Below are 23,189 nucleotides of genomic sequence, written 5' to 3'. Positions count from 1 at the left end.
CCTCATGTAAACCGTCTGGTGGTAGGAGTGCCTTCTGAGAGGAAGCGGAATCTTCCTGTTACTGTGACATGGGCCTGTCAATATCTCTGAACACCATCAACTAATGTTGTCTAAAGCCCATCAGAAAACCTATTATTGCCTCTTGAGAGTTCTGATGATGAGCGGTTGCATCAGCACTTTTCTGTGGCTACATGCAGGCTACAAATCATGTGGGGTCCTTTTATAAAACACTGGTGAACTTCACAACGGTTAAAACTCCTCAGGATAGGATAGAAGTCGAGTCTCTATAGGATTATGATCACCCAAAAAAAACAACACACAACTGACGCTCAAGTCGGTTACGTCGGTTACATACCTGGACAGAGTTGAGCCTGCAGTAGCCGTTTAGGGGGAAACGAATAACATGCGTGGGGTCCTGGTTCCAGCCAGCGTTCACCGAGTTACACATGACGTCTCCGGTCTCGGGGAAGATCTCCTCGATGAGCACCTTCTCCCCGCTGAGTGCGATCCTCTCCCCCAGGTCAGGGGTCACCCGCACCACCAGGCAGTCACAGGGCTGGGCCGTCCGGCGCTGCTCCCTCTCCTGCTTCCAGCGCTCCAGCTCCTTGATCATGGGAGACAGCTGGTAGTACCGAGCCTCCTCATACAGCAGGTGGAAGTCCTGGGACACAACAGGAGACGGTAAGGTGGGGAACATGAGTCACTTTCACACCTTTGTCTGTTATTGCTCAGTCTATTATCATTGTCCCACATTTTGGGGGCATTTCAAGGATACAGATTGTCTTTGTTAAAGCCACGCTGCACATTGAACTAACTCATATTGAACAGTGATTTACTAGTAAACCAGATCTGTCTCCAGTTGTTTACTGGAGAACGGCCTGAATTGTTTTTCATTTCCAGCACCACAACCAAGCAAGCATACCATCACAGCCACCTCATCTTCACCAGCTTCCATCTGTCTCCTTCATCCCCTCTTCCCTCTACAAATGATAATGTGTTCTCAGTCAACTTACCTGGTGAAAATAACGGTAAATAAAATAGAAAAAAATACAAATCCATTCCTGCGTGCAGACAGACAGTATAGCTGCAGCAGATTGCCTAGCTGCCTTCCTTGCCCTGGGCTGTGCCTGCTGGGGCCATTTGCCCCCGCGCTCTTGCCTCTAATTTCCCATAAGACCAGATGGCACCATCAATTCAATGCTACAATTGAAAATACCAGGAAGACTGAGGAGGAAAGCAGACCATTGAAAGCTAACAGAGGGGATGTGAGGAGAATGTGCGTGGGAGAAGTGAACATGAGGACAATCCTAATACAAGCCAGTATTGGTTTCATTGGACTGTTTGCATCAAGGGGAATTCATGGAAATCTGGACAGTGGACACTTTTAAACGCATCAGATTAGGATTGTAAATGTTTCTACACAATCAGTAATTTGATTACATTAGCTAATGGCAGTTGTATCTTTGTTTTACACTGTAAAAAAAAAGTAAATATGGTATCTCCATTAATTTCCAGTTTATTTGATATCTTCCATTAATTTCCTTTTTATTTGAAATACTTTATATATTTTTGTTGTAAGACCAAATAATTCTCTCAATGAAATATACCCATTCAAAAAGTGAATGATTACATTATACCATAAAATCTCTAGAAACTTAAATGAAGTTTTTGTGTGGAGGAGAGATAGAGGGCCTGTTTCAGTCTGACTGCATCATCATTTGGCTGTGGGTGTTGGGTGCTAGGAGTGCTGGGGGAACTAAATCTAAAAAACCTTTTCCCTCGCCTCTCACTGCTGGGTAGGGAGTACGGCAGGGCAATAGCAGCAAACAACATATTTATTAACCCGGTCTGCCTCAGTCAGGATAGAAAAAAACAGCAGCTTTCAAATCCCCTTACATGAAAAACCTTCTCCTTCTGGATAATTCTAATTATTTTAACATTCAGTTAACATCTACATTCATTTTCATGTTTTACTGTAGTGCAGTTGATTGTTGACCATTAACATGTACAGTGGGGAGAACAAATATTTGATACACTGACGATTTTGCAGGTTTTCCTACTTACAAAGCATGTAGAGGTCTTTCATTTTTATCCTAGGAACAATTCAACTGTGAGAGATGGAATCTAAAACAAAAATCCAGAAAATCACATTGTATGATTTTTAAATAATTAATTTGCATTTTATTGCATGACATAAGTATTTGATCACCTACCAACCAGTAAGAATTCCGGCTCTCACAGACCTGTTAGTTTTTCTTTAAGAAGCCCTCCTGTTCTCCACTCATTACATGTATTAACTGCACCTGTTTGAACTCGTTACCTGTATAAAAGACACCTGTCCACACACTCAATCAAACAGACTCCAACCTCTCCACAATGGCCAAGACCAGAGAGCTGTGTAAGGACATCAGGGATAAAATTGTAGACCTGCACAAGGCTGGGATGGGCTACAGGACAATAGGCAAGCAGCTTGGTGAGAAGGCAACAACTGTTATTAGAAAATGGAAGAAGTTCAAGATGAAGGTCAATCTCCCTCGGTCTGGGGCTTCATGCAAGATCTCACCTCGTGAGGCATCAATGATCATGAGGAAGGTGAGGGATCAGTCCAGAACTACATGACCTGTCAATGACCTGAAGAGAGCTGGGACCACAGTCTCAAAGAAAACCATTAGTAACACATTACGCCGTCATGGATTAAAATCATGCAGCGCACGCAAGGTCCCCCTGCTCAAGCCAGCGCATGTCCAGGCCCGGCTGAAGTTTACCAATGACCGTCTGGATGATCCAGAGGAGGAATGCGCGAAGGTCATGTGGTCTGATGAGACAAAAATAGAGCTTTTTGCTCTAAACTCCACTCGCCGTGTTTGGAGGAAGAAGAAGGATGAGTACAACCCCAAGAACACCATCCCAACCGTGAAGCACGGAGGTGGAAACATAATTCTTTGGGGATGCTTTTCTGCAAAGGGGACAGGACGACTGCACCGTATTGAGGGGAGGATTGATGGGGCCATGTATTGCGAGATCTTGGCCAACAACCTCCTTCCCTCAGAAAGAGCATTGAAGATGGGTCGTGCCTGGGTCTTCCAGCATGACAACGATCCCAAAAACATAGCCAGGGCAACTAAAAAGTGGCTCCGTAAGAAGCATCTCAAGGTCCTGGAGTGGCCTAGCCAGTCTCCAGACCTGAACCCAATAGAAAATCTTTGGAGGAAGCTGAAAGTCTGTATTGCCCAGTGACAGCCCCGAAACCTGAAGGATCTGGAGAAGGTCTGTATGGAGGAGTAGGCCAAAATCCCTGCTGCAGTGTGTGCAAACCTGGTCAAGAACTACAGGAAACGTACGTAATTGCAAACAAAGGTTTCTGTACCAAATATTAAGTTCTGCTTTTCTGAAGTATCAAATACTTTTGTCATGCAATGTGATTTTCTGGATTTTTTTTTTGATTCCGTCACTCACTGTTGAAGAGTACCTATGATAAAAATTACAGACTTCTACATGCTTTGTGGGAAGTGGGAAAAAGTGGGAAAACCTGCAAAATCAGCAGTGTATCAAATACTTTTTCTCCCCACAGTATTTAGGATAAATCCAGACAAGAATTATCATACACAGTAAATTGCATATGCATTTGTGTATAAAAGTGTAAAAACTATTAATACTTTTTAACAATCTTAAAAACATATTTTGTAATGTCCTAGTGGAATATATATAAAATTGAAAAATAAAACATTAATACAGTTTGAGTAGATAAGTTCTCAGAGCCCCCCATTCAGTATATGTAAGCAACACCTTTATCTTTTTGGGGAAAGTCATATGTTTATGTATTGCCACACATTTTAAAACAGAAGTGGAGAAATACAGGGACCTGAAGTAACTTGGCCACTCAGACACATTCACGGTATTCTCAGTCAACCACTCAGTGTAGTTTTGGCCTTGTGTTGTTGGTTACTTTCCAGCTGAAAGCTGAATTCCTCTCCACTGTGTCTGCTGTTAAACCTAATGAAGCAGGGGGTTTTTTAGGACTTTGCCTGCACTTATCTGCATCGAAAATACCGAAATAACTTAGGTTTTCCTTGAAAAGTTATACAATGACAAATTTTTTTTTTTTACCCTTTTACATTATACATATTTTTTACACATATTTTGTTTAGATCAAACAAAAATGCTCAGTTAAATACATTTCTATTAGGCCTATACTTAAATGCAATAAAATGTGAAAAGGGGAGGGGATTACTTAGTCAATCCACAGTAGTTACAAACAAATAATAATGTTAAATGCACTCCTAACTAGTTACATAGAGAGTTTAGGTCAACTTTGTCCACTTGCTAAGCTAACTGCAGGCTTACTATGCAAGCGCTGCATAATCCTAAAGAAAATGTGCCCTGGAAACTATGTTGTAGACAACGGCAATTCAGAAACTGGAAAATGACAAAAAACTGTAATGTTTTATATATTGTGTATAATTTCTTACAGACGAGCATATAATATATTCTACCAGCATAACAACAGTCAATAAAGTGGTGGTTGTCCTTTAACCCCTCATTCAACACTCCATCTGAAAATCAGGAATGACCCCCCCCTAACCAACGCTATCTGAAGAGAGTGCTGACGCAACACATCCTAAGCAGGCATTGTAATATTTAAGATTACAGAATGTGAAAGGATGGTCACTTTTTTTCCCTTCTCCCTTCTCTTGGCCCTTCTCACAGCGGCTGACAAAATGCATACAGAGACGTTCTCCCTTTAGGGTGCTCTCTGTATCAAAGTGTGGCTCCTCATCCTTCACAGGTCTGAAGCCACAGATGGATATATTTTTTACAGGAGTCTGTCTGCGAGGCACTTTAGTCATCCTGAGCCTAAGCCAGGCAGAACAGAACAACAGAGCAATCGTAACGTAAGGCTGAAGTGAGGATGAGAGGGGAGACAGGCCCAACAGCTGTCTTGGTTGTATGCTCCCAGCTCCAAGAGACAATCTATCCCACAATTCTGTGTCCAGACAGGCCGGTTAAGCTCCAAAATAATGATCTGACCTGATCGCCCACTGGCAAGGCAACATCGCAGGAAAGGATGGAGGGAGAATAGAGGGAGGGATGGAGGAGAGCAAAATAGAGATGGGCAGAGAGACAGTGATTGTCTTGATACAAAACATGAACATAATACTTCTCACAGCTCACTAAACCAACAAAATGATAGGTTTGTTAGTCAACAGGCTAAACAATCTGCTCGGTCCTTTTAAATTGATATGGGAATACCACTGATTGAAATGGGATGATCCTCAACAAGATGACACAATAATGTCAAACGTGGAATCAATTTGTCTTAATATTAAAATAACCTCTTGAGGCTATTCATACTTGGGAGAATTTGGGACATTCTAGAGAGAGTTTAAATAGATTCTCTATAGGTACAGTATCAGTTTTCAAGAGCATTACCAGAAGTGTAAATGTTATGTCATCACAGTAAAGACATTTAACTCTTTTATTAAAGTATGTCTGTAAATCCACTCACTACTCACTGACTTTACAGTTTGTTTATTTGTTTGTGCGGTCTTGGCTGGCTTCCTTTTCTGGTCGCTAGCTAGATAGCAGTCAGTAATGTCATTATAAAATAATTGGCATGGACAGTGGCAGAAGGAAGCACTGCATATTAATATGTTAAACAGTGACGAGACTCGGAGCGAGCAATGTTAAAAATGCATTTTTAGACTTGTTGTGCATTTCTCCGGTGCAGTTTTGTAATTGACAAAAACAAGCAGACAGCTGTGATTTAAAAAAGTCACGTTTTTGATGTATGCCAAAGGGTAGCTAAGAGTGGTAGACATGGATGGATCTCCCTGGGTGGGTGGGCCTGACACCTTCTATTTATATATAAAACAACTTTAATATTTCATATATTATTACTTGAGAAATATACTCTAGGATCATTTGACTGAATCTGACCAAAAGCATTCTCCCAATCGGTATAAAAATACTACATATTTACATATTCAAAACTCTCAAGGCGACTGACTGGCCTGAGAGACAGCGTGACGTAATCACATTCAATTTGTCCTCTTTTTACTGTGTTGGTCTGACTCTTGTCTCTTCACCAATCAAAAGCATTCACGTATTGCATTGCATTTCACAATGGTTTGAGCTATGAGTGTATTTCATATTCTGAATGGAAAAAGTATGGGGAACACATTGGTCTCCATGTGTTTTACAGCTGGAGTTACATACATATTTTTTCATATTGTTAGGTGGTTGTTTTCTGAAGTCTTGTAAATAACAAGTGCCAAAACCTAACAGTGGGTCATAAAAAACTCACAAAAACACTTTTGCATTACAATATACATACTTTAGACAAAATACATTTTTGAAGCAAGAGGATGTTGATGGTTTCAGCTGTACTACCAAAAAGTAAGCTAAGTACGTCTCTGGTAAATACAGGTAAAAAAATCTTTATTCTCTTGATATGTTAAATTATATATGCAAAACAAACTTCATAAAAAATATTTAGATTATCTGTCTATAAATATAAGTGCTACTATTTGCTTATATACATAATAGCAGAAAAGGACAATTTCATTGGGATTTCTAATATTTGGGGGTGCGTCCAAAGGCAAAGCATGACTCGATTTCTCTTGTAGTCTTAATGTTATCCCATTTCTTCCACTTGGTCTGGAACAAGAATAATAAAACTATTAACAAAAACAACTGTTAAATATCCACACAGACCCAACTCCATTTGCTTGAAAGGGTGGCCTTGATATAATTTATAGTTTTTTAATTGTAACAATATTTAAATATTTCATCTAATTCATTTCAATGGGAAAACAGTAACATAGAAATTAATCGAGATAAGAACCAACATTTCTAGACCTATCTCCTCCAACACCATTCAAGCAAAAAACTCCAAAACAACTTTAATATTTTCAGACTGGCCCAACATGGGATTTTTGATAATATGTTTACTTTTGCAATTATAAGCATTTAGAATTTGTATAACATGTTAACATGGATTTAAATGAGAGCCACGGGGATAAAGAGGTTTCAATTGAAAGTCATGCTTCTTGGCCAATCAAGCTATAATACCAACTCTTAAGCTTTAAGGCTGTATTAACTTAAAATTCTATTGAATGTTTATGTGTGGTGGATTACTTCAATGAGCGTAATTTGCATTGTATAAATTAACCCTAAAACATTATCTGTTGAACTGTTAAAGCTAGAGACATGAAACCAACTTTGTTTCACATGTTTAGGCTATCAGACTTATAATTCAGAAACATTTGTCAACTATGAATCAGCCTAATTTGCATAATTTGTGTTAATTACCCCCTAAAACATTATCTCTTGAAAGCTAAAGAGACCAAACCACTGTTTCACATGTTTAAGCCTTCCCAACATAAAACTCTTAAATGTGTATTTCCAATGACTATGTTAATAATGTAATTGTTATAACTGACAGTAATAACTGTATTATTGCGAATAACAGTATTTTCAAGCTATAGAGACCAAACCAATATTTTTTTAATGTTTAGGTTTGCCAAACAGAACTTCTTAACAGATTATTGTCATTTTTCAACTTAAACCAGCTGACAAGCACAAGATTAAATACACCTGTCCCTGTGAGGTCCCACATGTGGTTAGTAAAACTTCTAACAGAAATGACATATTGAAGTCAAAGGAACATTAGAATCAAAGCTAATCTGGAATAATGTTCCTCAAAAACACCAATCATGGGTAGGATATAAAACCATTTCCAAGGCATTGACTATTCCCCGGAAAGTCCACTGTTAAGAAATGGAGAGAATATGGCACAACTGTGAATCTGTGTAGAACAGGCCGTCCTCAAAAATTGAGCATCTGGGTGAGAAGGCCACTAGTGAGGGAGGCCACCAAGAGGCCCATGTCCACTCTCAAGTAGGTCTTCCAAATCTTGGCCAAAAAGCAAAATTTCCAATGTTTGCAAAAAGCATGTGGGAGACTTGAAGAACAAGTGGAAGCTTGCACTATGCTTGCACATAATCCTGAGAAACATCATTCATACCATGCAGCACTATAGTGGCAGCATTATGCTATCGAGATGCTTCTCTATGTTAGGGCCTGGAAAGCTTGTGAAGACATAGGACAAAATGAATGCAGCAATGTAAAAAGAAATCCAGGAAGAAAACTTACTGAAGTCTGCAAGAGACCTAGAACTTGGGAGAATATCTTTCAGCAGGACAATGACCACAAAAATACATTCAAAGCCACACTGGATTGGCAAAAAAAAGGTCAATGTTATGGACTTAAGCAGTGAAAGCCGGGACCTAAAGCCAATTGAGAATGTTGACCAAAAGTATGTGGACCAAAATTGTTCTTTACAAGACAGTCATGTGACACATCGGTCACCATTGCAACAGTTCACAGTAACAGTTACGTAATTGGTTCCAGAGAGTTTAGCGGCAAATACCTCAATTTTACATGTAATGAGTTAAAGATTCATATTAAAACGACAATAAATATTTATATTAACATGGTAGGTGGTACTGCAGTAGTCATTTTGTTATGTGTATTGTGTGAATAATATTTTTCATTAGTTACTTAGGGAGGTAAACTAGCATATTGCCAAGCTACTGTACCATAATTGGCTGCTAGCTATAGTTATTATATTTCTTTTACATTTTCGTTTTTATGTAAAGTGACAAATTATGTCTGATATCCATCATGCCAAGTTTTTGTTTGGTAATTCATTTTCAGTATTTTTAAATGGATGGTAATAGACTTGATTAACTGAATGACCACTGAACTTGATGACAGTAGCCAAGTCATATGACTGATTATGGCATATCATGTAAAATAAGCGAGAGTTTGAAATTAAACAGTCAGATAGGTTTACAACATTACTTTTTAAAAGGAATATTACATTGAAAAACATTATAAATAAAATGTATTGGTCAGAATGAAAAAAAATTGACATTGTATTCTCTCTTTTGTACCACCCTGTTTAAAAAAAAATTATTGTAAAATGTAAAGAAAAACAGAATGCAATGTACAAATAATTTTAACCCTGTATTCAATAGAATATTCCACAAAGACAACATAAAAAGTTTGAAACTGAGAAATATTATTGTTTCTTGAAAAATATATGCCTACGTTGAATTTGATGCCAGCAACATGTTTGAAAAAAGCTGGGACAGGGGCAGCAAATGACTGGAAAAGTTGTGTGATGCTAAAAAAACCTGGTGGAACATCCCACAACTAATTAGGTTAATATGCAACATGGCTGTAACATTATTATTAACAAAAAGAGCATCCTAGAGAGGATGACTCTTTCAGAATGAAAGATGGAGAAAGGTTCACTATTCTATGAAAGACTGCAGAGGCAAATAGCTGCAGGTGGCACTGCATTAAAAACAGACACGATTCTGTAGTGGACATTACTGCATGGGCTTAGGTACACTTCCAAAAACCATTGTCTGTGAACAGTTTGCCCATCTGCATCAAGTTGGTGGTACACATTGGTGGGGGATGAGATGAGCTTCACTATGTGAAGGACATTTGCTGTGAAGAAAAGCGGTCTAATAATATCAAACTTGTATTTATAGCAGTTTAGCAGAAGGCTACTACAAGTGAATAAATGTGTGATAGAACAATACTAAGTGAGCAAGGGTCTTTTTATCCAAGTCTACTAGTTAAAGGGGCACAGGTATTCTATACAGTAATTGTGCATACAGTGCAAATAGGAAAACCATTTTAAACTGGTTGCCTTCTAGCTGACACTTCTTTAGCCCTATTATAACCCATGATTCAAACAATAATCTTCTACCCACACATCCATACTACAATCATCACTGGGCTACATTTTTATAATTTTTTTACAGGTGGAGCCATAGTTAGACACACCCACATCTGAGTTCTTACCCCACCACTAAACGGAATAGCAGAGGTAATAACCTATGTACCTTAACAGATGTTTGCATTCAGAATTTAGAAAAATACATTGTTCCACATAATTAGCCTATATTCTTATCCATATCCATTTAACCAAAAAATAAGTTAACAAAAACAAAAAGAATCCACGGAAACCTTTTGGAGAATATTCCCAATGTTGTAGTCTTCAGAGAATGTTCCCAACTTTGTATCCTTCAGAGGAAATTCACAAAACAGTCCCAGAATGTTCTTAACTACGTAACCTTTGGAGATAGCACAAAACCGTACGCCAACATCACATGGCTCACCAACTCTTATTGAGTACAAGATCACAACAGGCAGGCCAAGCCGTGGCGCACCAAGGATTTATTCTGTAAGCAACACCATATAGACACAGCAATCACAGCAGCAGCCTCTTACAACAACCACAGATGGGGCTAATGTGCAAAGAACTGAAAGTCTCACCATTGCTATAGAAAAACATGACATCTACAAATTTCTTATAAAACAACGTCAGCTCTCTCTACTGGCTACAAAAGACGTACCAAGGTTTGATGGTGATTCACATCAATACACATCATTCATGAAATCTTTCCAGCATTGATTTGAACACAAGACTGACAATCGCAGAACAGGCTCTATTATTTAGTGCATTATACACTCACCTAAAGGATTATTAGGAACACCATACTAATACTGTGTTTGAACCCCTTTCGCCTTCAGAACTGCCTTAATTCTATGTGGCATTGATTCAACAAGGTGCTGAAAGCATTCTTTAGAAATGCTGGCCCATATTGATAGGATAGCATCTTGCAGTTGATGGAGATTTGTGGGATGCACATCCAGGGCACGAAGCTCCCGTTCCACCACATCCCAAAGATGCTCTATTGGGTTGAGATCTGGTGACTGTGGGGACCATTTCAGTAGAGTGGACTCATTGTCATGTTCAAGAAACCAATTTGAAATGATTCGAGCTTTGTGACATGGTGCATTATCCTGCTGGAAGTAGCCATCAGAGGATGGGTACATGGCGGTCATAAAGGGATGGACATGGTCAGAAACAATGCTCAGGTAGGCCGTGGCATTTAAACGATGCCCAATTGGCACTTAGGGGCCTAAAGTGTGCCAAGAAAACATCCCCCACACCATTACTCCACCACCACCAGCCTGCACAGAGGTAACAAGGCATGATGGATCCATGTTCTCATTCTGTTTACGCCAAATTCTGACTCTACCATCTGAATGTCTCAACAGAAATCGAGACTCATCAAACCAGGCAACATTCTTCCAGTCTTCAACTTTCCAATTTTAGTAAGCTTGTGCAAATTGTAGCCTCTTTTTCCTATTTGTAGTGGAGATGAGTGGTACCCGGTGGGGTCTTCTGCTGTTGTAGCCCATCCGCCTCAAGGTTGTGCGTGTTGTGGCTTCACAAATGCTTTGCTGCATACCTCGGTTGTAACGAGTGGTTATTTCAGTCAAAGTTGCTCTTCTATCAGCTTGAATCAGTCGGCCCATTCTCCTCTGACCTCTAGCATCAACAAGGCATTTTCGCCCACAGGACCGCCGCATACTGGATGTTTTTCCCTTTTCACACCATTCTTTGTAAACCCTAGAAATGGTTGTGCGTGAAAATCCCAGTAACTGAGCAGATTGTGAAATACTCAGACCGGCCCGTCTGGCACCAACAACCATGCCACGCTCAAAATTGCTTAAATCACCTTTCTTTCCCATTCTGACATTCAGTTTGGAGTTCAGGAGATTGTCTTGACCAGGACCACACCCCTAAATGCATTGAAGCAACTGCCATGTGATTGGTTGATTAGATAATTGCATTAATGAGAAATTGAACAGGTGTTCCTAATAATCCTTTAGGTGAGTGTAGTCTGCTGATCTATCTATCAGTCTTTTAAGCAAAATGTATAGCCTACATTCAAACAAGTAGGACTAGGGCCTATATTATAAACTTATACGACAATGAAATAGTACACCAAGAAAATCAACTGTTCAGAATGTTTAAACAACATTTTGGCTATAGAATGTCTAAAATAAAATAGTAAACATAGCCTACTTGCTTGAAATTCTATTAAAATTATAAGAGCCTTGTCAGCATGCTACAAAAATGAAATGATGTTATTCTTTCGATGGGCTACATGTAAAGAAATTACAAATCTCATGCTTTGAAATATTAAGGGTTCAGCATTTTACTAGCATATTCATTGTGCATATTGGCGGTAAAACAAAAATATTAAATTGACTCAAAATGAAATAATAACGTTGTGCTAAATATCTGTCCATAGAAACCTGGAGTATGTGGCTTCATGTTCATGCAATGGTGCATGATGCATGTATTGTCATTGCTGTACTTCTCAACTTCTTCTTGAGCGCTACTCGGAACAGTATTGGAGCGGTACTTGAGGGATTGAGCGAAAGCGTTGTGCCCCACTCAAATAACGCTCCTCGCTCCAGTCATACTGGGACGGCTCGGCTCCTCGCTCAGTTCCCGCTCCGTTCTGCTCACATACTCTGGTTCCCATGCATTGTTCTCAAGAGGCTGTTCTAACACAATGCATGACATTAGGGAGGAGATGGAGAATCAAGACAACCTCAGACAAAATGTTCCCAAACTGCCAATTAAGCTCTGCAATAAGCCGAGGTCAGTCTTGTGTGATTTTCAGGATCAACACAACCTAAGGGTAAAGTTCATTGACAACCAAAGGGGAAAGTTCAAATGAGAAGGCAGAACATGGAGAAGAAAACCTGTGCTTTGGATTTCTTGGAAAGGGACATACGAGGAACGACTGTAAGAAGTGTATTACCTGTTAGCACCCCAGACCAAACGCACCCCAGTTTTTTGTACTTTATGAGGGAATTAAAAAAACTAAGGCAGATTGAGTTAAAGGAACAAAACATTCTTTGAGGAGTATAAAGGCTTTTCCAGAATGTTATTGACAAAGGGAGAAAAGCTTTTAACACCAAATTATCACATTCCACTTAAAGGAAAGCCAGTCCTACCACCTGGTCTGTTTAAGGATAACTTGGGTGATTGAAGGAGATGGAAACAAGAACAATCAATCAATCAATGCATTTATAAAGCCCTTTTTACACCAGCAATTGTCACAGTGCCTTTAGGAAATAGCCAGCCTGAAACCCCAAGGAGCAAGCAACAACAGCGCTGATGCACACACAGTTCCTCAGTGTTTAAGAACAGTATCCTCCAGACCTCTGCATGTATCTGCCAGTGATGTAGCATCGTCTGACAGGGAACAACAGAAAGAGCAGGTCTCTACGAAGGAGACCTGGTTTTCATCACGGATGCCGCAGCTCCAAACGGGTCATGGCTGATGGGGCGAGTCAATGAAACTACGGCAGATTCCAAATGTCTGGTGTGGAGCGTGTGTGTAAAGACAAGGACAAGCAAACTTCAGAGGCCGTCAATAAGCTGCCTGCAACAATAAGCAGCAATGGAGTAAGGAGAATAAAAACATCAGAGTAAACTTTGCACATCAGTGCAAAGTGCATATGTTTAATTCATTTCTAGACTATATTACGTTTGCTAATGCAACGAGGCTCTGAACATAACATTAAAGGTTTATGCACCAGTGTTCCTCATTCTTGCATAGCTGGCTATCAAACGGTAATGTAATAAATGCTTTTAGCAAGCCAACTCAGTTTTGTGCCTCAGATTTTCCAACAACCACAATGTCTGAATAAAATGTGCGAACGCTGGAGTACAAATGTCTATTTATAAACTATGACCATAAAATCATTACCATATGATTGTCCAAAGTAGCACTAGGCCACCTTGCCCCCCCAGTTAGTTGGTTATGTATGCTAATGTCTGGAAATGTAGACAAAGAATTGTTTATAGTTTAGAGAACTCAAATTTAGTATAGCCTTAAAACATTCATTTGTCTAATAGCTTAGCAGGCCAAAGCTGTACTACTATGGTTTTAATTTAGCTCATGTTCAAGTCGAGCCAGTCTGAACATCTCAATGTTGGTTTGGTGTTAATTGTTTAAACATGTAGTAGAAAAACATCTGCCACAATTGCAAACGTTTCCCATATACTGTACATTTATCCACCTTTTCCCCAGACTGGAATGCATTAGAACTAATTTAAATGGTATTATAGTTCAAAAAGTGTAAAAGCTATCAAGGCCTCCCAAATTGCATAGCTGTCCTTCGTAAAAGCCAAGCTGACCACCACAATGCAGGTTCAAGCCTTGACTGTGACTCGTCAGCCACGATTCCCTGGTCTTATTGAGCTGTAACAACTCCTTCATGACCCTGCTAAGCTATGTGAAGTCATCAGGTGAGTAGGGCCTGCTGTGAATTGTGGTGATGACACAGGATATGATGGATATGATGACACTGGGGGGCTAAGGGAGTAAAAGGGAGTAAAAGGGAGTAAAAGAGGTGTATAGAAATACTGAAATGGGGCTTTGTGTTGATATCGTAAAAGGTTTAAGCTGTAGCGCAGGCAAAAAGAGAGTAAAATGAAGAAGAAAGCACGCCTAATAATATGAGTATGTATGATACTAGTCGTGCTTTCAGAGAGCACACCAAATAATGTCTGAAATATGTAATGTGGAAAGAATATTAATGGTGAGTATTGTTATATCTTTTGATATATGCTGAATATTTTTTCCTTTTCTGCTCAGCAGACTTTCACATTGATTTAGCAAAACACACAGCAGCATGGCTGCCAGCAGCACAAGAAACCCAGGCCCGGGGCGACGGCAAGCCTGATTGTGTTCAGATAAGGACACACTCAATTCCGCCTAACCTTATTAGCATTTTTTTCAGAGTTCATGCAAATTGAAAGGTATGCAGATCAACAGAGGGGGAGCTGGCTGGATAATGCATGGGAATCCGTGGTCTAGTGGTAAAACAAATTGGTGGATATACTGATCGCTGCTAGCAGTAGAAAAAAGACCTGTATACTTTTAATGCATCTTTATACTAAAGGTGGGTAAACTGTGTACTTACACTTTACCCACACTACACCACTAGAAGGAATATATATATCTATATGAATGTAATGACTTTAAGCTGTCAGGGTGGAATGTGAGTGGACAATAACAGATTTTATACAACAGGCTACACTGGCTGATCAGACCTGCACTAAACCAAAATGTCATTTGCTGAAAATGTTTTGTAAGGAAGGACGTTTTCATGTATTCAGTTTTGTTCAGGTCAGTTCTCATTACGCCTTAATGCTTAGCCTTGAAAGTTAGCCAGGGGGTTCTGCCTATACTGTACTCCCCTTGGAGAGAGTGAGAAACTACTAATAATAAGCCCACAGAAAACACAAGGACATCAGTAAAATAGGATGAACTTAAAGGGATTGAACTGTACCGGAAAAAATAGAGAACTAAATATACTACAATTAGTCATCCCCAACCATAGACAACTTTACATTTAAGTATTTTTGTTTTGATCAATGCTGTTACATCGCGGACAATTTGGCATAACTTCATAAACAATTTGAAACTTTGCTGTGTTGCTGAGTAGAATAACTTTAAAACAACACTGTGTTTATTTCCAGAGCCAGTTGGTATGCCCAGTGCGTCCATTAGGAAGCATCCTCATGCACACGTTAAAACAGGAGCCAGGTGTGTGCAGCATCAGTGGGCTAACATGGACGAGTAGCTCCAGTGGCCCAGATAAAGCACACTATAAAAGTGTGTATTTTAGTTAGTTTGTGTGTGTGTGTGTGTGTGTGTGTTTGTCCGTCTCTAGACATTTCCAACAGTACACTCCCTCCACATGCAGTCCCCTCAGTAAGACTCACACTCTCGCCCACTCTACTATTTTACTTCCTTCACAAGCTCTTCTACACTAGTTTTCCCTATCTCCAATCCTGAACATCTGGCAACCGCACACATTTTTGCTGGAGCCCCGGACAAGCAAAACTTATTCAACTTGTCCACTAATCATCAAGCCCTCAATGAGTTAAATCATCTGAATTTGCCAGGGCAACACAAAAATGTGTGTTTTTAGGGGTACTGGAGTTCCACACATTCATGGCACTGTACTGAAAGCAGAAAGAGAGGCAATGCCTGAGGTGGCATTTTGGTTGTACAGGATGAACAGGGGCTGTAATTTGACCTGGCCTACAGTAACCTCTATAGAAATCCTTGCTTTAAACAATAGCAGTGTGCTTTGGTCCACATCTCACAACACTGGGCCTCATTCAACAAATTGTTCGTTTTTTCATGATTTTGTTCTTTAGAAAGGTCCTAAGAATAGTTTCAGGTTCATGACGTGTTCTTAAACCACAGAATTGTTCGTACCTATCTTCTTGTTATGATTAATCCTGTTGTCCTTGTAAATTGAAAGCATGTGCCAGTTGTTCCTAATTAGCATAAGTAAACGCCCCACCAATCCTCATAAAAGGGCATGAGACTGCAGGGCCGTGTGCACACACAGAAATCACACACAGAAATTCAAAACAAAAGTTGAGAGAGAGGTCAAGAACGCCCAAACCAAAGTCTAAACATGGTGGAGCCCCAAAACGTAAAAGAAACTTCTGTAGTTCTGGAGTGGAGGTACTGCTGCAGGAAGTGAACAGCAAACAAGCTGTCATATTCAGTAGCGTCATTAGTGGATATAAAATAACAACAAAAAAAGATGGGATGCTATTACTCGTTCAGTGAGGGCGCACAGGGAAGTAAAAAAAAGAATATTGCCTAACAGAAGAATAATGTAAATTATATATTTTTTTTATTAATGATGAAATATATCATTTCAATCATATATATTATAAAACTGTAGAATTGAAGAAAACACAGTAACTAATCATTTGGCACAAACATGACCACACTCAAATGTGCGTAAGTGTGCTCTTGAGTGTGTGTAGATTCTGTTATTACCTAAGTACAAAACCCAAATAAGAAAGGAATGTCAGAATCTCCGTGGAAACTGTGTAAGTGGGTTTTAAGAAGGAATTTCTTCTTAAACAGTTGGTGAATGAGGCCCATTGCTATTTCTGCTGGTGTATGATGAATGATAAATCGGTGAGGACTATCTATACTTGAGAATTACAAATCTTATTAAGAAAAAAAATTACACATGTTGATCTGGGCAGCTACTGAATGTAAATGTAAAGCCCAAAATATTTGTATGATGTTTAAATATTAGTTGTTTAGCAAATAATCGGCAGACAATCTTATCCAGACAGTTAAAACGAACGCTGGAAATCATTTTCCGTTTTGAAGGAACTGCAAACTTTTAATAATCAATGCCATTTATATCTGTAACTGTGTGAGTTCATAGAGCACAGTTTTATGGTGCGCAAAGACAGATTATAATGTACCTTAAAGTCATCTGGGAGGAGAAGTTTGCAGGTCCTGAGGAAGCTGAGAATGAAGCGAAAAATCTCCCCATCCCTGTCGATGAAGTAGTGCTGTTTCAGACTGTCCAGCACAATGGGCTCTGTGCCATTAAACAGACGGCTGATTCTGGAGATTGAAACACACACAAAGAAGAATACGGGTGAGTTGAGTGGCAGCCTTCAAATGTGTGAAACAATTCCTGTGCTTTATTAGCTAAATGTATTAGAACTCTAGAATGTAATCTCAAATGTATTAGCTTCTAGTTGAACGTAGCTTTAGGTACATATCCAGTGTTCCAGTGATACTGGAAGGGAACTTTCTGCTGCTAGACGAGGACGACATTGATTCTTGGTCAGCTGGTACTTCTAGACTTTTATACATGTAGTTCATTTTTAAAGGTTTATTAGCAAATTCTCCAAGAAAAAAATATGTAGGGATAAACCTCAATTAAAGATGACATATCTGTCTCTAGAGCATGTGAATCATATAATTCCATGTGATAACGCAAATGTTTTGAACATTCAGTTACTTCTTTTTTAAAACAACTTGTGATGTTCACTAGTGAGAATCAGCATTCACTCTCTAACACCCAACAAAGACACTTCAGACTTTTCTAAGATAACCAACACATACAGATTTTCAGGCAAATCAATGGAGGACAATGCCATTCATAATGGACGTATCTTCTGTAGCTGCTGAATACCCATCCATAGTTGACCTCTCAAATGATTGAATATGGAGTTAGCTGTGATATTGGCTACAGGGGCTCATCAAGTCTAAGCCTGGGAATTGCTGTAATCTGTTTGCTTTCATCGCACCATATACTGTCGATCGATGCCTTGAGATATGGTTGGACAACTCCTAATTTATCTCATATTTTTTTAGGTTGTTAAGGTACCTGTAGCTCTCAATGATTTGTTAATTAATTTCATCTTAGATCTGCACTATTGTAGAAATAGGCCTATAGCTGCCAGAAAAGGAAGAGAATAACAACATTTATGTTGGTCATTATTAGACAGATGATTGGCATGGGGTTTCAAGCACTTATTAACATCCTGTTTCACACATGTATTTGCTTGAGTCACATGGTTTTCTGCTGAAGTGGCAGTTAAGAGTATTTAGAGTAACATTTCAAACAGCTTCACTGCATATTACCCTCCCATCTCCTCAAAACAGCTTCACTGCATATTACCCTCCCATCTCCTCAAAACAGCTTCACTGCATATTACCCTCACATCTCCTCAAAACAGCTTCACTGCATATTACCTTCCCATCTCCTCAAAACAGCTTCACTGCATATTACCCTCCCATCTCCTCAAAACAGCTTCACTGCATATTACCCTCCCATCTCCTCAAAACAGCTTCACTGCATATTACCCTCCCATCTTCTCAAAACAGCTTCACTGCATATTACCCTCCCATCTCCTCAAAACAGCTTCACTGCATATTACCCTCCCATCTCCTCAAAACAACTTCACTGCGTATTACCCTCCCATCTCCTCAAAACAGCTTCACTGCATATTACCCTCCCAACTCCTCAAAACAGCTTCACTGCATATTAACCTCCCATCTCCTCAAAACAGCTTCACTGCATATTACCCTCCCATCTCCTCAAAACAGCTTCACTGCATATTACCCTCCCATCTCCTCAAAACAGCTTCACTGCATATTGCCCTCCCATCTCCTCAAAACAGCTTCACTGCATATTAGTCTCTCATCTCCTCAAAACAGCTTCACTGCATATTACCCTCCTATCTTCTCAAAACAGCTTCACTGCATATTGCCCTCCCATATCCTCAAAACAGCTTCACTGCATATTAGTCTCCCATCTCCTCAAAACAGCTTCACTGCATATTAACCTCCCATCTCCTCAAAACAGCTTCACTGCATATTAACCTCCCATCTCCTCAAAACAGCTTCACTGCATATTAACCTCCCATCTCCTCAAAACAGCTTCACTGCATATTACCCTCCCATCTCCTCAAAACAGCTTCACTGCATATTATCCTCCCTTCTCCTCAAAACAGCTTCACTGCATATTATCCTCCCTTCTCCTCAAAACAGCTTCACTGCATATTTCCCTCCCATCTCCTCAAAACAGACTTTGGCCAAAAGAAGACTTTGCCGTTATCATCGTTTTGATGTAATCGGCTCTTTAATCACACAAACAGCTTTTAGGTCAGCTGAGTACCACAAAGAAAATCACCACAAAGTAAAATTCACACAAGCTACTTTTGCCCAGTGACTGTCAAATCCTGTTACAAGACACATGTAACACCAGAAAGAGAGTGAAAATGGGAATCACACACAGCAGTATTGACATTATAGTTTAAAACTTGGAAATTAATTGCATTGAATTTCCATTAGCATTTAGAATTTTGTAAACACAGTGTTTGTATCAAAGGTCTTCATCAGGTATAGTGAATCCTATCATGTAGAATTTGCTCTGTTTTTATTTTCCTGTTAACTGTATAAAGAGAGGCAGTGCAAAGATTCACTCTCTCTTCTTTTCTTCCCCCCCACGCTTTTCCTCTCTTTTTCTCCCACTCCATCTTTCCCCCTCTCTCATTCTCCCTTTCTCTCTGGAAATCGATGCAAAATGCTTTATAAAAAACCAATACTCATCTCCCTGTTATGCCTGAGGTGTTCCTTTCTCATATGGTCTTGCAATTCTTCCAGCTAGAATTTCACCATAACCCTCCAGGCTAACTCTGTTTTTCATCTCAACTTTTTTTTAAAGCAATTAAAATGCTGCCTGTTTTTCTTTTCTTTCTTTCTTTTCCCCTCTCTCCATTTCGATATCTCCCTCTGTCTCAGTGTTTCCTTTTGGTAAATCACCGATTGGGAGCCCTCAGCACCTGAAAGACGGACCCCCGCTCTCACCTTGCTATGTTTCTGTCATGTCAGACAGGTTTAGAGAGAGAGAGGGAGACCAAAAGAGACACCACGAGACATAGAGAGAGAGAGAGAATGCGAATGTGGGAGTTTGTGAAGGACAGAAGCATCTCTGATCTCCCATCTCAGCGGTGCTGAGTAGAGGCAGCAGGGTTGAGCGGGCGGTAGGTAGGCAACTTATGGACCCTCACATGTCAGACTCAGACCGTTTAGAGTCTGAAACCCATGGCTTGGGGTGTGAATGGGTCAGGACAAGTGCAGCCGTTAACTGCAGGTTCAAACATCCCTTCACGTCTGACTTGTTAACTTCATTTATAAATACTGTCATTGGGTAATACTATTGGTGTGACCTTGTTGCATCTTCATGTAGACATGAGTTTGGTATCACTCATTAATAGGAAATTCCAGAGAAACTTTCAAAATAAAACAAGTGTCAAGGGTCATTTCAGAAATATGTAGGTCCCTTGTCTGCGGAATGGCTTTCATGTCTATTGAATATTCATCCAATTTCCTAAACCTCTGTTGAATAGCTAGAGCTCTGAAGCTTCTCTCCTTAACTATGAACTCCCCAGAGCGCGTATCAATGTTTGATGACCCTTGCACCTTAATATGGTCTGTAGAGAGGAAGATGAATAACCAGACATTAGTTACTAGACTAAGTTTCTCTTCGCACTCTGCATTATTAACGCAGCAATCTATTAAAAGTAATCATCAACTTAAAATTCTTTTAACCTTGATCTTTAATTGTCAACTTTCAGTGTATCCTGGATGGTGGAAGATACTGTAGGACTAGGCATCTCTCTTCCACACCGGGGGTGTCCCCTAAAAACACTGCATATACGTCTGGCTATTGCAGTGTAATTGTTTTACTTTCTGTCAGCCATTATCCTAATTCACACAAAAGGGCTCCTCCTCCACGGGCTCCAGAGGAAAGTGCCCCCCTGAGGGAGACTGTGCTGAACACTGAGGAGGCTCTCACATCCACAGTGGTATCCTGTCATTACTCTTACTGTAAAAGCACTGCTTCTGAGCTCCTTACTGAACAACAGCATGTATGTTCTATCCCTATGGCTTTTCAACCCTGGTTGTTCAGTATGTACATATAATGTACTGAATATTCCACGTGTGACATCATTATACAAGGTACACGTTTGTGTAAAGTCGGAATAAATAATATGAACGTAAGTGTAAAATAACATGGTGGCAGAATGTACATACATGAACAGGATGGACAGTGAGATCATATCAAACCAACAGTATTTGAACTTCTGAGAAGTCATCCAAATATATCAGATTTACCGAAATTGCCATTCTAATGTTATAGGAAGGCTGGCAATGTGCGCAGAATTCTGGTAATAACACCCAAAACATTAACTCAGGTACTATATACCTGCAGTGTCTTGTCCTGTCTTGCATTCCAACCCTCTTATGAAAAAAGAACACACAGCGATGACAAACGTGACATTATAATAACAATAAACAATTGTCAGTTTAAGAAACTGGATTTTTTTTTCAGTTTTGTGAGAATATCCAAGGCTTATGTTGAAACTCTTTCTCAAACCATTTTCTGAGATTTTCCTACAAACTAATATATGTTTACTTTGGTTCTTTAGTACAAAATCAAGCATCAAGTTACAATAATTTCAATAGATGGTATGGCAAATCGCATTACAGTAAAGTTGCATGATTGGCTTAGAAATAGTGAATCATTTCAACATTATAGCAGATAAATGGTTTTAATTACTATAATAGGGAAATGAATGGTGACACTTCCCCTCTCCATAGCCTACAAAAGTTCCTCAACCTGTAGCATATTTTCAATTAATGATTAAATAGACAACTACAGCAATGAACACATTATATGTGTGCAATAAACATGTAATAACAAAATATAGTTCACAGCTACACATAGGCAGTATTGGTGGGTAAGACACCACTGAAATACAAAACGTATCAATGTAAAATCCACTACAAACAAATAAAAATTAAGACTAATAAGTGTAAATTAATATCCCTTGGGTTGCATATATTAGAACTAAAAGGAGACAGACACCATTAACATGCACTACTGTAAATAAACATCCTTACCTTGAGTCTGGATATTTGGTGAGAGTAGCCAGGCTGCTAGTATACATGTGTCCTCCGACGTCAATGTGAACCGGAGCATTCGCCTTCGTCAGTTGAGCCGGTAGAGGGATTCCTTGTGTGGACATAGGAGATACCGGGGACCGGGTCAAAGACAGGCGAGACATGCTTCTTCCTTCCTGAAAACAAGTAAATGAAAAAGCCATAGAAATCAATTTATTCGGGTCTCGAAAACGTCTGTATGTATCACCACTGCTATTCTGACTCTTATCAGATCACTTCCACATCTGTCTGGTCGCATATTTAGCTTACAAATTATTGTCACCGTTCTAATGAACTATGTTTGCATCTTTTCATTTAGCACCGGAGGGGAGGATAGGGGGATGCTTATTAGGACTCCAGAAAAAGGAATGCTAGGTGTCAGCCTCTAGGAGGATAAAAAACTGCGATATTCTAATTAAAGGTCGTGTTATGTGTTAGACGTGATATGCCCAGACACACCAAGCACCAATCTGAGAACACGGAATCCAGGGCATTTGTTCCCGAGGAACTTTGCAAGTGAACCACACGTTATGACACACATTCAACACCAACATGACTGTCTTTTACTTCCACACAAAAATGATCCAAATAAAAATGTAATGAAGTTACTGGTTCATCAAAATAGCGTAAGAATAGCATAGGCATACATTGTCCAGGCAATCAATTAATGCTTTATCCTAAAAAAAAATACACAATAGGATAAATCAAGATGGTAATACAAACTACTTAATAAGTGCATAATATATGGCATATAAAGTTTTGTTAATGTTAAAATGCTCAGGAGTTTTATTTAATTTCTCGAATTCCTCCAATTACTTTTTAAACTTTTTGACCACGTTTTGGACATTCATTTTCAACTGATCGGGGATGTTGGATGGGAGGCATGGTGAACATATGAGCGATTTATATACGTGAACTCTCCATTAAATGAATCCCTCC

At 39.4% G+C, this 23,189-nt stretch overlaps 1 protein-coding gene across 5 annotated transcripts in view; it reads right to left on the bottom strand.

Moving 5' to 3' along the window:
• LOC105025713 (BTB/POZ domain-containing protein kctd15) overlaps positions 1–23,189 on the bottom strand; it is a 37,461-nt gene that overhangs the window by 11,475 nt on the left and 2,797 nt on the right. For 4 of the 5 annotated variants that reach the window (XM_010896603.4, XM_010896602.4, XM_020051650.2 and 1 more), the window contains 3 exons: positions 22,212–22,387; positions 17,210–17,354; positions 356–661 (listed from right to left, as the gene is read on the bottom strand). In XM_010896603.4, coding sequence (XP_010894905.1) covers positions 356–661; positions 17,210–17,354; positions 22,212–22,387 — 627 coding nt within the window. Of the gene's footprint in view, positions 1–355; positions 662–17,209; positions 17,355–22,211; positions 22,388–22,520; positions 22,581–23,189 lie in introns of those variants that run through there. The other variant, XM_020051649.3, reaches the window with a different exon arrangement.

This window comes from Esox lucius, chromosome 2 (assembly GCF_011004845.1).
Source record: "Esox lucius isolate fEsoLuc1 chromosome 2, fEsoLuc1.pri, whole genome shotgun sequence".
NCBI classification, from domain to species: domain Eukaryota; kingdom Metazoa; phylum Chordata; class Actinopteri; order Esociformes; family Esocidae; genus Esox; species Esox lucius.
Note: the sequence above shows the minus strand (reverse complement) of the source record. Positions and strands in the feature narration are given on the sequence as shown.